Genomic DNA, 22,046 nt, shown 5'->3' on the forward strand with positions numbered 1-22,046 from the left:
CCTAATTTTTAAGATTTCTTTCCTTCTACTAACCCTGGGGTTCTTCATTTCTTCCTTTTCTAGTTGCTTAAGTGTAGAGTTAAGTTATTTATTTGACTTTTCTCTTGTTTCTTGAGGTAAGCCTGTATTGCTATGAATCTTCCCCTTAGCACTGCTTTTACAGTGTCCCACAGGTTTTGGGTTGTTGTGTTTTCATTTTCACTTGTTTCTATGCATATTTTGATTTCTTTTTTGATTTCTTCTGTGATTTGTTGGTTATTCAGCCGCATGTTGTTTACCCTCCATAGGTTGGAATTTTTAAGTTTTTCTCCTGTAATTGAGATCTAATCTTATTGCATTGTGGTCAGAAAAGATACTTGGAATGATTTCCTTTTTTTTTTTTTAATTTACCAAGGCTAGATTTATGGCCTAGGATGTGATCTATCCTGGAGAAGTTTCCATGTGCAGTTGAGAAAAAGGTGAAATTCATTGTTTTGGGGTGAAATGTCCTATAGATATCAATTAGGTCTAACTGGTCTATTGTATCATTTAAAGTTTGTGTTTCCTTGTTAATTTTCTGTTTAGTTGATCTATCCATAGGTGTGAGTGGGGTATTAAAGTCTCCCACTATTATTGTGTTATTGTTAATTTCCCTTTTCATACTTGTTAGCATTTGCCTTACATATTGTAGTGTTCCTATTTTGGGTGCATATATTTTTATAATTGTTCTATCTTCTTCTTAGATTGATCCTTTGATCACTATGTAGCGTCTTTCTTTGTCTCTTTTCACAGCCTTTTTTTTAAAGTCTATTTTATCTGATATGAGTATTGCTACTCCTGCTTTCTTTTGGTCTCTATTTGCATGGAATATCTTTTTCTAGCCCTTCACTTTCAGTCTGTATGTGTCCTTTGCTTTGAGGTGGGTCTCTTGTAGACAACAGATATAGGGGTCTTGTTTTTTTTATCCATTCAGCCAGTCTTTGTCTTTTGGTTGGGACATTCAACCCATTTATATTTAAGGTAATTATTGATAAATATGATCCCATTGCCATTTACTTTGTTGTTTTGGGTTCGAGTTTATACACCCTTTCTGTGTTTCCTGTCTAGCGAAGATCCTTTAGCATTTGTTGGAGAGCTGGTTTGGTGGTGCTGAATTCTCTCAGCTTTTGCTTGTCTGTAAAACTTTTGATTTCTCCTTCATATTTGAATAAGATCCTTGCTGGGTACAGTAATCTGGGTTGTAGGTTTTTCTCTTTCATCACTTTAAGTATGTCCTACCATTCCCTTCTGACCTGAAGAGTTTCTATTGAAAGATCAGCTGTTATCCTTATGGGAATCCCCTTGTGTGTTATTTGTTGTTTTTCCTTGCTGCTTTTAATATTTGTTCTTTGTGTTTGATCTTTGTTAATTTGATTAATATGTGTCTTGGGGTGTTTCACCTTGCATTTATCCTGTTTGGGACTCTCAGGGTTTCTTGGACTTGGGTAACTGTTTCCGTCCCCATTGTTTGGGACTCTCAGGGTTTCTTGGACTTGGGTGACTATTTCCTTCCCCATTTTAGGGAAGTTTTCAACTATTATCTCCTCAAGTATTTTCTCATGGTCTTTCTTTTTGTCTTCTTCTGGGACTCCTATGATTCGAATGTTGGGGCATTTAACATTATCCCAGAGGTCTCTGAGGTTGTCCTCATTTCTTTTAATTCTTTTTTCTTTTTCCCTCTCTGCTTCATTTATTTCTACCATTCTATCTTCTACCTCACTAATTCTATCTTCTGCCTCCATTATTCTACTGTTGGTTCCATCCAGAGTGTTTTTGACCTCATTTATTGCATTATTCGTTATATATTGACTCTTTTTTATTTCTTCTAGGTCCTTGTTAAACATTTCTTGCATCTTCTCAATCCTTGTCTCCAGGCTATTCCTCTGTAACTCCATTTTGTTTTCAAGATTTTGGATCATTTTCACTATCATTATTCAGAATTCTTTATCAGGTAGATTCCCTATCTGTTCCTCTTTCGTTTGGTTTGATGGGCATTTGTCCTGTTCCTTTGCTGTGTATTTCTCTGCCTTTTCCTCTTGTTTATATTGCTGAGTTTGGGGTGGCCTTTCTGTATTCTGGCAGTTTGTAGAGTTCTCTTTATTGTGGAGTTTTCTCCCTGTGGATGGGGTTGTACGGGTGGCTTGTCAAGGTTTCCTGGTTAGGGGAGCTTGTGTCGGTGTTCTGGTGGGTGGAGCTGGATTTCTTCTCTCTGGAGTGCAATGAAGTGTCCAGTAATGAGTTATGAGATGTCTGGTTTTGGAGTAACTTTGGGCAGCCTGTATATTGAAGCTCAGGGCTGTGTTCCTGTGTTGCTGGAGAATGTGCATGGTATGTCTTGCTCTGGAACTTGTTGGCCCTTGGGTGGTGCTTGGTTTTAGTGTAGGTATGGAGGTGTTTGATGAGCTCCTGTCAATTAATGTTCCCTGGAGTCAGGAGTTCTCTGGTGTTCTCAGGATTTGGACTTAAGCCTCCTGCTTCTGGTTTTCAGTCTTTTCCTTACAGTAGCCTCAAGAGTTCTCCATCTTTACAACACTGATAATAAAACATCTAGGTTAATAATGAAAAGTTTCTCCACAATGAGGGACACCCGGAGAGGTACACAGTTACATGGAAAAGAGAAGAGGAAAGAGGGAGATAGAGGTGAGCAGGAGTAGAAGAGGGGGAATCAAAAGGGGAGAGAGCAAGCTAGCCAGTAATCACTTCTCTATGTGCTCTGCACAGTCTGGACCACTCAGAGATGTTCACGGAGTTACAGAGAGAAGAGAAGAGGGAGGAAGGAGACAGAGGTGGCCAGGAGGATAAAAGGGGGAATCAAAAGGAGGGAGACAGATCTAGCCAGTAATCAGTTCCCTAAGTGTTCTCCACAGCCCAGAACACACAAAGAGATTCACAGAGTTGGATAGAGAAGAGAAAGGGGAGGGAGGAATTAGAGGCGACCTGGTTGAGAAAAAGGAGAGTTAAAAGGGGGAAAGAGCAATCAAGCCAGTAATCTCACTCCCAAGTAAAAATGAGTAATGAAGATTGAGTTCTTAAAGGTACAAAATTGATAACAAATACCAAAAAGGAAAGATTAAAAATCTAGAGTGGAGGTTAGATTCTCAAAAATACAATATTAAAAAAAAAAAAAACAAAACAAATTCACAAACATTATAAAATATATATATGAAGTTTGCTTCCCTGGTTGCACAGACTGTAAAGCATCTGCCTGCAGTGCAGGTGACTGGATTTGATCCCTGGGTGGGGAAGATCCCCTGGAGAAGGAAATGGCAACCCGCTCCAGTACTCTTGTCTGAAAAATTCCATGGACTGAGGGGCCTGGTAGGCTACAGTCCATGGGGTCGCAAAAAGTCGGACACGACTGAGTGACTTCACTTCACTTTGCTTTAAAAATAGGGTCCTTTTTTTTTTTTTACAAAGTAATAGTAGGTTATAAAAATGAAAATTAAAGGATTAATAGAGGATGTAAAAGAAAAAAAAATTAATTTAAAAATGATAATTAAAAAAATATATCTAGGACTTTCTCTGGTGTTGTTGTGGACAGTGTGGGGTCAGTTCATTTCTGATAGTTCCCTGATCTGGCTTATACTCTCAAGATCTATAGATCCCTCCCTATGTAGTCATTGCTAACTACAGGGTTTTAATCTATTGCACTTGTCATTTCCAAAGCTGTTCCCTCTGTTGATTTTAGCTTCTTCTGTTTGCTGGTCTTTTCAGTGTCTCATTTCCACCCTGACACAAGTGGGCAGTGGTGGTCACTTTTTTAGGCTCACTTATTCAGTCTTGATGTGGGGAGGGAGGAACACTGCAAACAAATATTACTGGAGTGTGTGGGGAGTGCTCACAGTGTTTCAGCAGCACTGGGTTTGCCCCCACTCACAGTGTGTGTGCTTTCCCAGTCTACACTTCTCAGGCTTTAGGTTGCTCTGCTGGAAACTGTCTGATGCGGGCCCTGGGTTGCATGCACTTCCCCCGTCTAAGCCACTCAGGTTCAGGTTCTTGGGTACTCTACAAAGGTGTAGACTTGGTTGGGCCTGCGTTTTGTGCCCTTCCCAGGTCCGAGCAGCTCAGGTGACCAGGTGCTTGCCCAGCGCAGTCACCCCCAGTTGGAGGTGCATCTTATTGCCTCCCCTGTCCCTCCACTCAGTTTTCTGGGTGTACAATGGGCGTGCCTTCTCAGGTGTGCCGTGTGTCTCTTCTGGAGAGCTGATCTCTGGCTGCGACCCTCCTGGTGGATGTCAATCATCCAGAATCCCAAGAAGTCTTGGTTAGCAACGAAGCCTGCTTGCAGTTTGGTAGAGGATGCCTCTCCCAGGCTGCGATTGCACGCTTCCAGCTCTGGCTGGCTGCCCTCTCCTGCCTGTCTCCGGTGGGGGATGGGCCGGTCCACAGCTGGCTAGCTGTGCTCAGTCCTTTGTTCTGTGAGTGGGCCTGGCAGTGTCTTAGGTTAGGGCTTTTCGTGGGATAGCTATCCCACAGTCTGGGTTGCTATCTCAAATTAGTTTCCTCAGATTGCCCTTGGGGCATTTAGGCCTGGTCCTTACCCTAAGCAGTGCAGCCCGTGCCTCCCTGTCCAGGCCCCGCTTGCTAGTGGCAGATGCGAGCGTCTGGGCTGCTTCTCTGTTGGGAGTTGCTGTTAGCCACGTAATCTGTGGGTTTTGATTATTTATTTATTTACTTTTCCTCCCAGTTATGTTGCCCTCTGAGATCCCAAGACTCGCAATAGACCTGCCGGTGAGAGTGTTTCCTGGTGTTTGGAAACTTCTTTCTTTTTTAAGATTCCCTTCCTGGGACGGATCTCCGTCCCTAACTCTTTTGTCTCTCTTTCTATCTTTTATATTTTGTCCTACCTCCTTTCGAAGACAATGGGCTACCTTTCTGGATGCCTAATGTCCTTTGCCAACAAAGGTTCGTCTAGTCAAGGCTATGGTTTTTCCTGGATGTGAGAGTTGGACTGTGAAGAAGGCTGAGCGCCGAAGAATTGATGCTTTTGAACTGTGGTGTTGGAGAAGACTCTCGAGAGTCCCTTGGACTGCAAGGAGATCCAACCAGTCCATTCTAAAGGAGATCAGCCCTGGGATTTCTTTGGAAGGAATGATGCTAAAGCTGAAATTCCAGTACTTTGGCCACCTCATGCGAAGAGTCGACTCATTGGAAAAGACTCTGATGCTGGGAGGCATTGGGGGCAAGAGGAGAAGGGGACGACAGAGGATGAGGTGGCTGGATGGCATCACTGACTCGATGGACATGAGTCTGAGTGAACTCTGGGAGTTGGTGATGGACAGGGAGGCCTGGCGTGCTGTGATTCATGGGTTGCAAAGAGTCAGACATGACTGAGCGACTGATCTGATCTGATCTGATCTGAATGTCCTCTGCCAGCATTCAGAAGTTGTTTTGTGGAATTTGCTCAGCGTTCAAATGTTTTGTTGATGAATTTGTGTTCGAGAAACTGGTCTCCCTGTCCTATTCCTCTGCCATCTTAGGACCACCCCTTAAACAAGCATTTAAAATTACTTCTTATACAACCATCTTTTTTTTAAACCCCACCTTCATCTCCAACTTTCAGAGGAGGAAGGCATTCTTGGAGGAGGGGGAAAGGTGTTCTTGAACATAAATTGAGTTATTCCTTGGGGTTGCCCTTTGCCAGTTTCCAAATTTTGTAGATGTTTTCCCTTCTCTCAGCTTGTAACTTTAGGTTTTGCCTTGTAAAAATGTTTCCATCGTGTTAGTTGTATTTCATGAGTGAGAAGAGCCAAATACATGTATCAGTTCACCATTTTTAACCATAAATTGATAATTGAATTAGATGTATTGAATTTTACCCATATATAGAGGAGGGTCCTGGATCTTACATAGGTATATCCTCTCCCATTCCCTTTGTGTTCTGCACTTCCTATATGCACATTTCATCCCAAATAGCTTCATTTTGCCCTAAATATGGACTCTACAATGTTCCCAGGACCCAGAGTCATGACTCCTATATTTATAGTGGCAGCAAGCCAGTAATCAAATGAAATATAGCACTAGTTGATAAAGGCTATATTTTTCTTGTGACATTTAGGAAACTCTTCTCATACCCAGTCTGATTTATATTCAGTGCAACCTATTTCTTTTCTGGGTCTTGTCATGTGGAACTGAGCCTTTTGTTAATTTTCTTGGATACTCTGAAGAACTTTCTGGTCATGTTAACCTAGGATCATTCATTGCTTTCTGACTTTTTAAGCATTCCACATGATTGTGAATTTATACGTAATTTTTTTTTGTCTTTGAAATTTGGGGATTTTCTCTCTCTCCAATCCTTGAAATAATGTTCACTGTAGTTTTCCAGATATACTGCCTCTTAAAATTTCCATACCATATAGGACAGCGATCTTTCTGGTAAATTTTCCTTGAGATGTAAGAAACATCCATGCGTTGGGTCTAATCAGTGAACATTTGGCATTTTCATAGGCAAATGTCTTAATTTAAACTTATTAATAATTCTATTTTAATGACAGGAATGTCAAAGAAAATTGAAACACAGACTTGGTCTGGATTCCTATTTACTGAAACCAGTGCAACGTATCACTAAATACCAGTTACTGTTGAAGGTAATTACATGAAGCATTTCTTTCTTTACTTACTTTTTTGGGTCAGATGTAGCAAAGCCATTAAAAAGGAAGCACTAGAAATAGGTAGGCTCCCTGACTGGGAGGGCTAGATATAGCAGTAGAATCTATGCTTTTAGCTGTTTGTGTCCATACAAGTTACAGTGATACATGGACAAGATTGACTGCAGAAGGTTTACTGTTGTTAAGTGGAACTAAACAAATACTTCTTACAGTTTTGAGACTGTATTTCCTATGAGCCTTCTTAGTGAAAAATAAAGATAGCATATCCCTCAGTAATGTGAAAGGATTCCTAAAATGTCATGTTAGGTATAAATACAACATTGTTTTAAAATGTCTTTTCACAATGTTCTATGGTGTACGCATGGTGAATAAAATTAATTGCTCTACATGGAGGACCAAAAAGATGTGTAATTGTTTTAAAAACGAATCTCTAGTGTGTCCTAATAGCTATTGTTTGCCAGTATTGAATGTTCTTTACTTTCTACTGTTTAGTCACTATTCCATTTCTTCCCCAGTTTTGACATTGTTATTAAATATAGTATTAATGTGACAAATAGCATGTGAAAGAAATTACTCAAAAAAGTGCCATTATCTTTGGATTCCTCCTTGAAAGTATGTTAGCGAAAAATATATTCATTTTCTCCAGCTATTAATATCTGCCTAATATTAAGTTTAACTCTTGACTTCTAATTACAGGAGCTATTAAAATATAGCAAAGACTGTGTCGGATCTGTAGAATTAAAGGAGGCACTTGACACAATGCTGGATTTACTGAAGTCAGTTAATGACTTAATGCATCAGACTGCAATAAATGGCTATATCGTAAGTAGATCTTCATGATTGTTGCAGTTTTACAGGGTAAGCATGTTAACATCTCTTTCTTCCTCTCCTGGAACAACTGAGAAATAAGACGTGAGAGGCAGACAAACGAAGGATCTAAATGTCAGCATTATTACTTATGATGCTAAGTGGAAAATTGGCTTCAGATCAGCAGCCAGATGGATTTACGACATTCCCCTTGTACCTAACAAGGCCTACCCCCAAGTGCAGACCTTGGGAGATCCCACGTGATGGGATATTTGGGTCTATTCTAAGGAGACATATGGTCTCAGAAGTGCTCTTTGCCCAGGTCCAAGATAGAGAGATGGAAGAAAGAGATCAAATCTTTAGGAGTTAGCTCCACCCCGTGGGAAAACTTGGACTGGAAGAGCTCACTCGCCAATCAGGACTGAGGAAGCCATGGGGAGAGTTGGCCCAGCTGAAATACCTCCACATTGGAGACATGAAGCCAGGGAAAAGAAGGTTTCTTCTATCTCCCAGTCCCACAGTCATTTTGTAACTGGCTGACACATGGCATGTTTTCATGTGAAAAGTTATGATGAATGAAACTTTTAAAACTATAAATTATGCTTCAGGGTTTTAGTAGCTTAAACTAAACACTGTAATGATGCTGTCAGATCTGAATGCCCTTCTGCCCTGTACTAATGAGCTGAGGTTTTCTGTTCCAGGGAAACTTAAATGAGCTGGGCAAGATGATAATGCAGGGTGCGTTCAGTGTTTGGATTGGACACAAGAAAGGTACTACAAAGATGAAGGATTTTGCTAGATTCAAACCAATGCAGCGGCACCTTTTCCTGTATGAAAAAGCCGTCGTATTTTGTAAAAGGCGTGTTGAAAGTGGAGAAGGTGGTGATCGATACCCATCATACAGTTTTAAGCACTGTTTGAAAGTAAGACCTTTTGAATTGTATAATGTAATAGTTTCTCGTGTATGCATATATTGTATTCAAATTTGTGTACTTTTTCAGTTCAGATGACTGGGTTTTATACTTTACTCACACACATTTGTATATTTTTTTCTAAACAAAATCTTTTGTTTTAAACTGAAGTATAATTGGCCTATAACATTGTATTTGTTTCAGGTATATAGTGTAATGAGTCAATATTTGTACATATTGTGAAATGATCGCCACAAATAACATCCATCACCACACAGTTAAAAACATTTTTTTTCTTGTGATAACTTTTAAGATCTACTCTCTTAGCAAGTTTCAAATATGAAGTACAGTATTATTAATCATGGTCACCATAGTTACCATGCTATACATTTCATCCCTGGGGTTTATTTATTTTACAACTGGAAGTTTGTACCCTTTGACCCCCTTCTCTACTCATTTCTCAAGCTCTCACCCATGAAACCTTAAGTAGGAGTCATATAGAGATGTCAGGTGAAGCAGAACTTGTCTGCCTGAAGTGAGAACCAGAAAGGGCAGAATGTAACCTTCTCTTCCTCTCTCACTTCAGTCCCAGGCATTCCTCAAGGGGGCGCCCTAGTGTCCTGCCTGGTGCAGGAAGAGACCCAGGCTCCCCCATTTGCCCTGTCTTACCAATGACACCAGGTGGAGTTCTTGGTCTTGGTAGCAAGGACTTTTTATCACACAGGAGAGTCAAAGAGGAAAGAGTTTTTTCCTTTTTTTTTTCAATGTAATTAAAAAATGGATCACTTTTTTTGTTGTTGTTTTTCTTGGCCTCGCCACTCAGCTTAGTTCCCCAACTAGGGATTGATTCTGTGGCCCCCTTGCACTGGAAGCACAGAGTCTTAACCACTGGACTACCAGATCACTTTTATGTCTAGCATATTCCCATCATATTCCTCCTCCATCCCCTCTCTTCCTGGGTGTTCCAAAGCCACCTATTGCTGAATCTTGCCCACACCTGTCCTGTCTGATCCTTAGAAATTGCTTTCTTCTCTCCCATAACCCAAACCACCATTCTGTCCTACAGTTAGTTTGGTATTCAAATGAGAGCAGTATTGTGTGAGGAAGTTATTGGCAATTCAGTGCCATTCCCAGCTGGTTTTGACATTTGAGAAGAGGAACTTCCAATCCACAGGAGTCTGTAATTGGCAAATTTGATTTTTTTCACACCTAATTAATTTTATCTTTCAAGTTCTACATTGTAAAAGCAGTATAGCATTTGTTAAAGAAAATTTGGGGACTTCCATGATGGTGCAGTGGTTAAGACTCTGAGCTCCCACCGGGAGGGGCAGAGGTTTGATCCCTGGTCAAGGAAGATACTACATGTTGTGCAGTGTGACCAAAAAAAAGAAAAGAAAAGAAAATTTGGAAAATGGAGAAAATTGTTACCCTCAACTTCCCAGCCACTATCATTTTGGCTATTTCTCATGAGCCTGTTGTTTCTTGGTTGTTAGCAAGTTGAGAATTGATGAGATATCCAGCAGTGGTAATAAAGGGGATGGGCCATATGTCCTGAGCAGGCACGAGGGCTTTGTGTCAGGAGGCCCCCTGAGAAGCAGACCCTGCTTTTGATTGTTCCCAGATGCCAACAACTGTATACTGTTCCTGACAGAATTCCTAACCACAGTTAGGTCTCTGATCTTTTCCTATGGTCTACTTTCCCTGCTGAACCCACAGCTATGGCTCTTCAAAACTCTCACTGTTTTCATAACAAATGTCCTGTTGCTCTTTTGATATTAGCCACCCATCTCCAAGCCCCTAAAATCTCCAAGGGTCTTTTATGTCTCTAATAAACTTTGGTTGAAAATCAAGAGTTTGTAATCGACATCAAACAGGGTTCAGGTTTCCTGCTCTCTGTATATCTGTTCCCCGGGAAGGTACTTTATCTTCATAGACTAGTTGGACCCAAATCCATTTGATTCACTTTTTATTTGTAGAGTGACCTAGTTACTACTAATGGACTATTTCTGGCTTGTACTGATTTTTCTTTTTTTACTTTTCTCTCTCTCTCTTTTTTACTTTTAATTTATCACAAATTGGACACACTAACAGAGTAGTTTAGTATTTCTAAAGTATATCAGAGTGAGGATGGATTGGTATGTGGTAACCAGTTCATGAGAATGCAAACAGTGGTTACCATGGACACAGAGGGTGGGATAGATGCAAGAAACATTTCCATGGCAGGTAAACAGGAAGGCTTGTTGACTTACTAGATGCAGAAAATAAATAATAACTGACATTGGAAGGAAAAAAATCAGCCTGTTTTTTCTTTGATTCCACAGTAACACCTAGTGTCCTTAATAAAAGACATTAGTCACTGATGCCTGCAAGGATTGAGACCAGCATTATTAGGAAAATGGTGATGTTGCTCACAGAGAAAGATCGAAATTAAGCTATTTCTTATAAGCCTCACTATGCTTTCTTCCTCTTGCTTACATGAAATTCTGGAATTAAATAATTGCTGGTAGGACTAGTCGGTGTGTTACATAAGAGTTTGGATTCCTGGTTTCAGAATCTTCCCCTTGGTAGAGAGGATCAACGTGGAAGCACTTTCAAGGAACTGTTGCCTTGACTTCATCATATCAAGCTGGAATTTCATGGCCTGACAGCTGTATGATGACTGCGTGCTATATTTTAAGTTGACAGCTCCTGTGCAAAGGAAAGGCCCTAAAGTACACACACACAGTCAGTCAAATGGAGACATTCGAGTTCTTCAGATTCCTTAGTTCATGCGTTTATTATTTTCATCTATGTTTTTAAGTGTAACAAATATATGCGTCATGCTATTTTGCTAGGAGCTGTTTAAATGTTATCAGTGTTAATTCATTTAATCTACATAGCAACTTTATATGAAGTAGGAATTATTATAAACCCCATTTGAGGATAGGCAAGCCAAGTTCCAGAGAGGTGAATATTTCATCCAAGGGCATAGAGTCACACCCAGGCAGATGGCCTCGAACTCCATGATCATAACACCTGCACCATGCTGGCAGGTCTTGTTCTTGCTTGTTTATTTCATTCCTTCATTCCTTTTTATCTCTATCCTCTGCACTTCATCTCCTCTCTACCCCTGTAGCAACCATTCTAATTTATTTGATGTACATCCTTCAGTTTGTGTGTTCTTTTTAAATACATACTAATGTTCTGTGCCCATTTAGTTTTTTTTAATATAAATTTATTTATTTTAATTGGAGGCTAGTTACTTTACAATATTGTATTGGTTTTGCCATACATCAACATGAATCCACAACAGGTGTACACGTGTTCCCCATTCTGAACCCCCCTCCCACATCCCTCCCCATATCATCCCTCTGGGTCACCCCAGTGCACCAGCCCCGAGCATCCTGTATCATGTATCGAACCTGGACTGGCGATTCGTTTCACATATGATATTATACATGTTTCAATGCCATTCTCCCAAATCATCCCACCCTTGCCCTCTCCCACAGAGTCCAAAAGACTGTTCTATACATCTGTGTCTCTTTTGCTGTCTCGCATACAGGGTTATTGTTACTATCTTTCTAAATTCCATATATATGCATTAGTATACTGTATTGGTGTTTTTCTTTCTGGCTTACTTCACTCTGTATAGTAGGCTCCAGTTTCATCCACCTCATTAGAACTGATTCAAATGTATTCTTTTTAATGGCTGAGTAATACTCCATTGTGTATATGTAGCACAGCTTTCTTATCCATTCGTCTGCTGACGGACATCTAGGTTGCTTCCATGTCCTGGCTATTATAAACAGTGCTGCAATGAACATTGGGGTACACTTGTCTCTTTCAATTCTGGTTTCCTCAGTGTGTATGCCCAGCAGTGGGATTGCTGGGTCATATGGCAGTTCTATTTCCAGCTTTTTAAGGAATCTCCACACTGTTCTCCATAGTGGCTGTACTAGTTTGCATTCCCACCAACAGTGTAAGAGAGTTCCCTTTTCTCCACACCCTCTCCAGCATTTATTGCCAATTTTTATAAATTGTATTCTGATATAATCCTCATTTTCTTTCTTTTTTGATCCCAGAAACTGTTTTCAAGATACAGTTATGTTACTGTTTTATACCCAATACCTTGCTTGTAATTGCCTCACGGCAGTTCAGCCTTGCTGCATTTTTTGTTTTGTTAATATGAAGATAAATTTTTAAATAATACTAACTCAAGAGGTAACTATTATGTATCCCAGATACATAAATATAAGTCTTAAAATTTGTAGTTATTGGTTATAATCCCAGAGTTCTTGACCCACTGGGAGACTTTTTAACAAGGTAGTTGACATCATTGTACTGCCCTGAAGACAGAAAATTAGTTTAAAAGTCGGGGCCCTGAGTACTTGATGCAGCAAGATGTCTTCAGATAAAATGCTTTGTAGTAAAGAAAATAAATTCACAGCTGTCAGAAATCATCAATGAAAATGTGAAGGATGAGGCAGAGATCACAGTTACGGTATAACTATAGAATCAGCTTTGTTCTTTTGTTTTATATATATATTATTTATTACATAGTATATCATATGACTGATAGAACTTTAACTCTGCCTCTATTCTTAAAAATCTTTCAATAAAATCTTTATATTTTATTATTTGAGAAAATATGTACAATCCATGAATTGCAAATAGATTGTATTACAGTGGATCATTTGTAGTGAATTGCTTAGAGCTAAGAAGGCAATGGCACCCCACTCTAGCACTCTTGCCTGGAAAATCCCATGGACGGAGGAGCCTGGTAGTCTGCAGTCCATGGGGTCGCGAAGAGTCGGATACGACTGAGTGACTTCTCTTTCACTTTTTACTTTCATGCGTTGGAGAAGGAAATGGCAACCTACTCCAGTATTCTTGCCTGAAGAATCCCAGGGACGGGGGAGCCTGGTGGGCTGCCGCCTATGGGGTCACACAGAGTCGGACACGACTGAAGTGACTTAGCAGCAGCAGCAGCAAGAACAATATTGGAGAAGGAAATGTCAGCCCATTCCAGTATTCTTGCCTGGGAAATGCCATGGACAGAGGAGCCTGGCATGCTACAGTCCATAGGGTCGCAAAAGAGTTGGGCACAACTTATCTACTAAACAACAAGAGCAAGAACAATATAGTTTGATAGAGATAATTGTTAGATTTCCAGAGTAACTCAAAAGATTTATTTAATCTATAATGCTGTGCTTTATGTAGGCAGTGAAAAAATAGCAAAACTGTTGCTATTCAAATAAGGAGAAGCTGAGAAAGCAAACTCATACTTTTAAAAAACTCATCGTATTATCTAAGCCTTTAATGCATGCTATATAATCCTTCTATCAACTCTATGAAATAGGTACTCTTCCTATTTTATAGTCAACACAAGTTCAGAATGATTAAGCAACTTGCACCAAGACACTTAGCTAGCTCATGGGCTTTCCATCTTACCATGCTGTTAGGACAAAACCATGTATTGAAACAAAATCAGTTTAAATAGAGCTTGAATATGAGATTATTATTTATCTTAAAACCTGATGTTTGAACAAAAGTAGTTTAGTTAGAGTGGTTGAGTAGGAATATAAAGATGATTTTTGATCATTCTGAAAGTAACTTCTGAGTACATTCAGGGTAGATATCACAGGCTTTTTCATTTCTAAGTATAATCCCTTTTCTTTTTCTTGGTATGGGGATCTCACTAAGCACTACTCTTAATGCTTATCAGCTCTAATTAGGATCATTTGGGACACATGTAAATGGAACAGAGTGTGAGATATTCCTTTAGATAATTAGGCAAGAATTGAAAGAAAAGAAGGCAGAAGGAGACTAAAAGAGAATGTGTACAAGGGAGTGAAATTGCTCAAAATGGAATTAACCAAGCTACTAGCAGCACAGGATAAAAGAAAATGGAAAAGTTTGTGCTTTGCACAATCATGTGAAAGAGAAGAAAAACTATGGTAAGGAAGGATTATTGCATGTCAAAGTTTCCCTGGCTACAAGAAGACATCACTCTCCCGTGACAGATTATTTATTTTCCAGAGAGGCTGAGAGATTGGTGGAAATAGAGGGGATTTTTGTGTAGCTAATTGGTTCCTGCCTGACCTGTAAATTGGATGTCTATAACATGTAGGATTTCTATAGACATAAGTAATAATTTATGAGATTAACTTATCTGGCCTATGATTATTAAAAATAAACCATTTAAATTAGTTTTGGATGACCTTGTTCACTGATATTTAACTACTTTTACTTCTGTGTTTGACACAATTCGTTTTTATAGTGTACTGTTAATTTATAACAGAATTCAATCTTAGGTGGACTACTTGGATGTTCAAATTTATAACAATTTGTTTCAGTCACTGGAATGGAACGTGTAGTCTGTACTATAAGTGCATAGTTCAGTGAAACCATATAAATATTCAGGTCTGTGATTGAATTCATCATTTCATATTTTTTGAATGTAAAAGTATATTTTGCACAAATGAGAAATTCTGTTTCATTTAGAATATGATGGGTATGACGGGAATAGATTTAATGTAACTTCATTTTCAGAATAAAATGCTCATAAAAATCATGACATATATTGTAGATGGATGAACTTGGAATCACTGAATATGTAAAAGGAGATAACCGCAAGTTTGAAATCTGGAATGCTGGAAAGGAAGAAGTTTATATTGTCCAGGTTGGTCATTTAAGAATTGTTCTAGAAACTCTACCTGCCTTAAGATACAAAAGTCTGAATTTGCAAACAAAAATAATTTTGGTTACATTACAGAAATTCTCAGTCCTTTCCTATAGGTCACCTAAATATTATTTGATAATTATTCTTTGTGATACAGTTAAACATGTTATCAGTTAGCAAATTTTCTTTGATTCTTTTATTTAAATATAGTTGGTATACAATATTATATGTTATAGGTATACAATATAGTGATTCATAATTTTTAAAGATTATTTTCCATTTATAGTTATTATAAAATATTGGATATAGTCCCCAAGTGATTCAATAAATCCTTGTAGTTTATTTTATACTTAATAGTTTATAGCTCTTAATTCCCTACCCCCACATTGCCCCTCTACACTTCCGTCTCCCAGCTGGTAACCACTAGTTTGTTCTCTGTATCTGTGAATCTGCTTCTTTTTTGTTATATTCACTAGTTTGTTTTATTTTTTGGATTCCACATACAAGTGATATCATACACATGATATCATATTTGTCTTTCTCTGACTTATTTCACTTGATATAATACCCTCCAAGTCCATCCTATTGTTGAAAATGGCAAAATTTCATTCCTCTTTATGACTGAGTAGTATTCCATTGTGTGTGTGTGTGTGTGTATATATATATATACTGCCTTTTAAATCCATTGATCTGTTGATGCACACTTAGGTTACTTCTGTTGGCAAAAGTTTTTTTAACTTGAGATGTGTCTGTGATGCTTTCTATGGCTTTAAGTTTTCACTGCTACATCAGGAGACTTATGAATAAGAACTGGAAGCCAAGAGCTTGGCTGGTGCTTTTCTGTCCCCATCAAATTTCTAGAGTTACAGATTGATAACAGTGCTGAATTCCTCTTGTGCTCAGCATTCAGAGAGGACCTGATTGTGAGACAAGGTGATATGATGGTTCAGATGAGGTCGTTGTTTCTAAAGAATGTGGTTAAAGCTCTGGCCACACATGCTATAATGTTCAACCTGTATCAGGGAAGAGGAGAGAAATTAGAACATTTTAAGAGCCATTTCAAAAGTATTTGTATCATGACTTGTTATCTGTTGACAATGCTTGATGTTTTTTATTTGTTTTAACTCTGTCTTCATTCAGTTCAGTTCAGTCACTCAGTCGTGTCTGACTCTTTGCGACCCCATGAATCGCAGCACGCCAGGCCTCCCTGTCCATCACCAACTCCCAGAGTTCACTCAAACTCATGTCCATCGAGTCGGTGATGCCATCCAGCCATGTCATCCTCTGTCGTCCCCTTCTCCTCCTGCCCCCAATCCCTCCCAGGATCAGAGTCTTTTCCAATGAGTCAGCTCTTCGCATGAGGTGGCCAAAGTATTGGAGTTTCAGCTTTAGCATCAGTCCTTCCAAAGAACACCCAGGACTGATCTCCTTTAGGATGGACTGGTTGGATCTCCTTGCAGTCCAAGGAACTCTCAAGAGTCTTCTCCAACACCACAGTTCAAAAGCATCAATTCTTTGGTGCTCAGCTTTCTTCACAGTCCAACTCTCACATCCATACATGACCACTGGAAAAACCATAGCCTTGACTAGACGGACCTTTGTTGGCAAAATAATGTCTCTGCTTTTGAATATGCTATCTAGATTGGTCATAACTTTCCTTCCAAAGAGTAAGTGTCTTTTAATTTCATGGCTGCAATCACCATCTGCAGTGATTTTGGAGCCCCCCAAAAATAAAGTCTGACACTGTTTCCACTGGTTCCCCATCTATTTCCCATGAAGTGATGGGACCAAATGCCATGATCTTCGTTTTCTGAATGTTGAGCTTTAAGCCAACTTTTTCACTCTCTTCTTTCACTTTCATCTAGAGGCTTTTTAGTTCCTCTTCACTTTCTGCCATAAGGGTGGTGTTATCTGCATATCTGAGGTTATTGATATTTCTCCCGGCAATCTTGATTCTAGCTGGTGCTTCTTCCAGCCCAGTGTTTCTCATGATGTACTCTGCATATAAGTCAAATAAGCAGGGTGACAATATACAGATAATTCATAAAAATATATGCTCTTGGCTTGATTTAGATGTAAGATTTTTCTTATGTATTAACAAACTTATCTTGTAAGTAATGGGAGGATATTTAAGGAGGGAAGATAACTATGCAAGCAATTGTTTTTGAATTTTTTTGGCTGCACTACGGTGTGGTATGTTGAATCTTGGTTTCTGAACCAGAGATCAAACCCAGGCCCTTAGCAGTGAAAGCACTGAGTCCTAACCCAGTAGTCCACCAGGGAATTCTGTGCAATAGATTGTCTTTTCAGAAACAATAGAGCTTGTTTTGTTTTACTAAAATTAAACATGAAAACATTTATATATTTTATTTTTTTATTTATTTTTATTTTTTTAATTTTATTTAATTTTTAAACTTTACATAATTGTATTAGTTTTGCCAAATATATTTTAAAAACCCTGCTACACAGAAAAGAATAAGTGAGATTTATATTTCACATTTCTCTAAGCATTGGGCTTCCCTAATGGCTCAGCTGGTAAAGAATCCACCTGCAATGTGGGAAACCTGGGTTCGATCGCTGGGTTGGGAAGATCCCCTGGAGAATGGAATGGCTATCCACTCCAGTATTCTTGCCTGGAGAATTCCATGGATTGTATAGTCCATGGGGTTGTAAAGATTCAGACATGGCTGAGTAACTTTCACTTTTCACTAAGCATTACTATTGAAGGGCAGTTTCAAATTAGTCTTGACTATTATTTCATCTAATCTGATGGCTGTTTATTTGCTTCTTGGAAGTTTAAGAATCAAAATGTTAGGGTAAGAATATGATAGTTCAGAATATAGATTATGTTTAATATAATAATGACCTTTGTTTTACTATAAAGCATCCTTTTAAAAAGGAAACATGTCTTCTCCTCCCTCATTTTTTAAATCTTTAGGCTTCAAATATAGATATGAAGATGATGTGGTTAAAAGAAATCAGAACTATTTTGTTGAAGCAACAGGAACTTTTGACAGGTAAATTCAAGCATGTATTCTCTAGAATGGGAAGTATAAGAACAATTCAGTGTCTCAGATTTGTGATAATTTTTACAAGGAATGGGGCTGATATTTACTTTCTACTATTTACAATTAAACTCGTTAGTAGGAGATCAAGATTCAGGGAGCTGTTTGAATTATTTCAGAAAATGAATTTTGCAGTAGAAGATGAGCTCTAATGCCTGGGAAGCAGTTTTGCAGTGATAAAGCAATCTGAATGTGTTAATTCTAAGTCCTTCCCATGAGGCAGCTCTGTGTGGGAACTCAGTAATCAGTGCCTAGTAATGTTGGCCTAAGAGGGGTGCTAGTTATAAACTTGAATGTCTTGAATAAAATACAGCATGGTTTGATCCTTTTCTATATTCCGAATTCAGACTGGCCTTCCCTCTGGCTGTTTTAAGTCTGTGAAGGTGAACTAGAATGGGATTGAGGTCTGTGTGTATGCACATGTGAAGGTTATTGGTCCTCAAGGAAGTAAGAAGCATGGCTTCCAAATGATGCTTATATAAGCTTTGTTTTATTTCACAGTTAAGAACCGAGAACAGCATAATCAGTTAACAGAGCAGAATCATTTTTCTTCTCAGCAGAATGACGAGTAAGTGATTCTTCTTTAAGAAATATCACTCTTCCAATCTTCTGTTTTCTGTGTGTAACATGAAACAATGTAATTAAACTATCAGACAAAAGATACCTTTTAGCAATATCTCATCAAATTCTATAAACACATCATTTTCTGGGTTCTATCCTTGGGCATGGAGCCTGATAGTCCTTAATAGTTATCCCACTGTTTCTCTGATGTTAAAGAAAATAATAGTTTGGGCTAATTTTTTAAATAAAATTATAAATGCTTTGTTCTCCTGGGGGGGAGTTACATGTAGGCTGGTAGCAAAAGCAGTTAAGCTCATGGCTTTCTCTTTAAAAATTTTCTGGACACCTTCAATCTGATTGGAGAAAGAGGGATATAAGAATGATGATGTACTGGCAGCTGATACTGGCCCATAGCTTTGTGGTCCCTTGACAGAGACCACATGCTGGTGACTTGGCCTCTCTATGTAGTTAGAGAAGAGGTATGGCTCCTGGGTGGCAGGGGCAGGGAGGAGGGATTATGCCTGGACACAGTCACAAAGTCTTTGAGGAAGGTAGCAGTTCTAAATGATAGCTATGCTGCTGGTTTAGAGATTTGGCCTTGTATTCTGCCTCTAGGAATCCTAGAAGTTGGAGTTTCCATAGAACATTTGCATATATGCCGAAAGAATCCCCATACTTATTTCAAAGCCTTGGCACAGATATTCACCATGCAGCATCTGCATGATGTAGGGATCATTGAAAGACTTATTAAAAATACTTTTTCAATGGTACAGATGAACTTATTTACAAAGTGGAAATAGAGTTAGAGATGTAGAAAACAATCTTGTGTTTACCGGGGGGAAAGAAAGGAAGGATAAATTGGGAGATTGGAATTGACATATACACATTACTATATATAAAATAGGTAACTAACAAGGACTTACTGTATAGCACAGGTCAATAGTAAGTAATGACCTATATGGGAAAAGAGTCTAAAAAAGAGTGAATATTTGTATATATATGTCTGATTCACTATGCTGTACAGCAGAAAGTAACACAACATTGTAAATCAACTATACTTCAGTAAGAAAATTTTTTAAAATGCTCTTTTTCTCTTTGTTGCACATCATCTTTCACAGGTAGCTAAGATCAGGTGATAAGTATGTTGATTTATCTGAGGCTTTAGGAGAACCATTTTTTAAAATTTATTTATTTTAATTGGAGGCTAATTACCCTACAATATTGTAGTGGTTTTTGCCATACATTGACATGAATCAGCCATGGGTATACATGTGTTCCCCATCCTGAACCCCCCTCCTACCTCCCTCCCCATCCCATCCCTCTGGGCCATCCCAGTGTACCAGCCCTGAGCACCCTGTCTCATGCATCGAACCTGGACCAGAGATCTGTTTCACATATGATGATATACATGTTTCAGTGCTATTCTCTCAGATCATCCCACCCTCGCCTTCTCCCACAGAGTCCAGAAGACTGTTCTATACATCTGTGTCTCTTTTGCTGTCTCACATATAGAGTTATCATTACCATCTTTCTATCCATATATATGCATTAGTATACTGTATTTATGTTTTTCCTTCTGGCTTACTTCACTCTATATAATAGGCTCCAGTTTCATCCACCTCATTAGAACTGATTCAAATGTATTATTCTTTTTAATGGCTGAGTAATATTCCATTGTGTATATGTAGCACAGCTTTCTTATCCATTCGTCTGCTGATGGACATCTAGGTTGCTTCCATGTCCTGGCTATTATAAACAGTGCTGCGATGAACATTGGGGTACATGTGTCTCTTTCCATTCTGGTTTCCTCGGTGTGTATGCTCAGCAGTGGGATTGCTGGGTCATATGGCAGTTCTAATTCCAGTTTTTTAAGGAATCTCCACACTGTTCTCCATAGTGGCCGTACTGGTTTGCATTCCCACCAACAGTGTAAGAGGGTTCCCTTTTCTCCACACCTTCTCCAGCATTTATTGTTTGTAGACTTTTGGATAGCAGCCATTCTGACTGGCATGAGATGGTACCTCATTGTGGTTTTGATTTGCATTTAAGAGAACCATTTTAAAAATCACAGTGGAAGTCTTTATTTTCCAGGGTTTACAGTACTCAATATTTTGTCATATATTCTAGAAGTCTTTACATTTCAGACAGTATTGACTCTATAGTAGCTGATTCACCTCAACAGTATTAATCAGATTAAGGTTTTAATCATCAGTCATATATACCTTATATATGTATAAGTATATATATGTACATATATATAAGTATATATACATATAATGTATGTATGTATATATATATATATCTAATTCATTGAAGTTAAAAGTTCATAGAACAATAGTGATTTTTTGTTGTTCTTTATATTTTTCCAACTTATGGAGTATGGTTGACAATTAAAATTGTATACATTTAAAGAGTACAATTTGATGATTTGATATTGTGTGATTGCATGCATGCTCAGTTGTGTCCAACTCTTTGCAACCCCATGGACTATAGCCCACCAGGCTTCTCTGTACATTGAATTCTCTAGGCAAGAATACTGGAGTGGGTTGCCATTTCCTCCTTCAGGGCATCTTCCCAGCCCACAGATTAAACCTGTGTCTCCTGGGTCTTCCCCTTTGGCATGTGGATTCTTTTCCACTAGTGCCACCTGGGAAGCCTATGATTTTTTTATTAATATGTGTGTGTGTGTGTATATATATATATATGTATATATGTATGTGTGTGTATATATATATATATATAGTGAAATAATCACCACAGTCAAACTGATTAACATATCCATCACCTTACATAGTTATCCTTTCCTGTGTCTGTAGTGAGAACATTTAGGATATACCTCCTAGCAAATTTTGGGTATACAATATAATATACAACAGGAATTTTATATAATATTACCTGCCTTGGGTTCAGAAGGGAATCATTTTTTTCCATGCTGGCTTTGATCCTAGGATATAAGCTTCTGTATATTATGAGCTATTATCACACAGACTTAAATACAGGGGAAAATCAGCTCTGCTTATGGATTCTTAGATTATATTCTTTTTTTTTTACAATTCATTTATTTTTGACTCTGCTGGGTCTTTGTTGTGCTGCAGGCTTTTCTCTAGTTGCAGTGATCAAGGGCTACTCTCTAGTTGCGGTGCACAGGTTTCTCATTGTGGTGGCTTCTCTTGTGGAGTACGCGCTCTAGGGCATGCAGACTTCAGTAGTTGCAGCACATGGGCTCAGTAGTTGGGGCTCCCAGGCTGTAAAGCACAACAAGTTCAGTAGTTGTGGTGCACAGGCTTAGTTGGTCTGAGGCATGTGGGATCTTCCCAGACCAGAGATCAAACCCAAGTCTCCGGCATTGGCAGATGGATTCTTTACCACCGAGCCACTAGGGAAGCCCCTAGATTATGTTCTTAACACATGGTAT

The 22,046-nt window shown here is 38.7% G+C and overlaps 1 protein-coding gene across 1 annotated transcript in view; it reads left to right on the forward strand.

Moving 5' to 3' along the window:
* Window positions 1-22,046, forward strand: part of MCF2 (MCF.2 cell line derived transforming sequence) — a 125,481-nt gene that overhangs the window by 91,078 nt on the left and 12,357 nt on the right. Inside the window, exons 20-25 of the mRNA XM_027534128.1 lie at window positions 6,513-6,605; window positions 7,323-7,448; window positions 8,135-8,356; window positions 14,913-15,005; window positions 17,944-18,022; window positions 18,572-18,638. Coding sequence (XP_027389929.1) covers window positions 6,513-6,605; window positions 7,323-7,448; window positions 8,135-8,356; window positions 14,913-15,005; window positions 17,944-18,022; window positions 18,572-18,638 — 680 coding nt within the window. The remainder of the gene's footprint in view (window positions 1-6,512; window positions 6,606-7,322; window positions 7,449-8,134; window positions 8,357-14,912; window positions 15,006-17,943; window positions 18,023-18,571; window positions 18,639-22,046) is intronic.

This window comes from Bos indicus x Bos taurus, chromosome X (assembly GCF_003369695.1).
Source record: "Bos indicus x Bos taurus breed Angus x Brahman F1 hybrid chromosome X, Bos_hybrid_MaternalHap_v2.0, whole genome shotgun sequence".
NCBI lineage: Eukaryota > Metazoa > Chordata > Mammalia > Artiodactyla > Bovidae > Bos > Bos indicus x Bos taurus.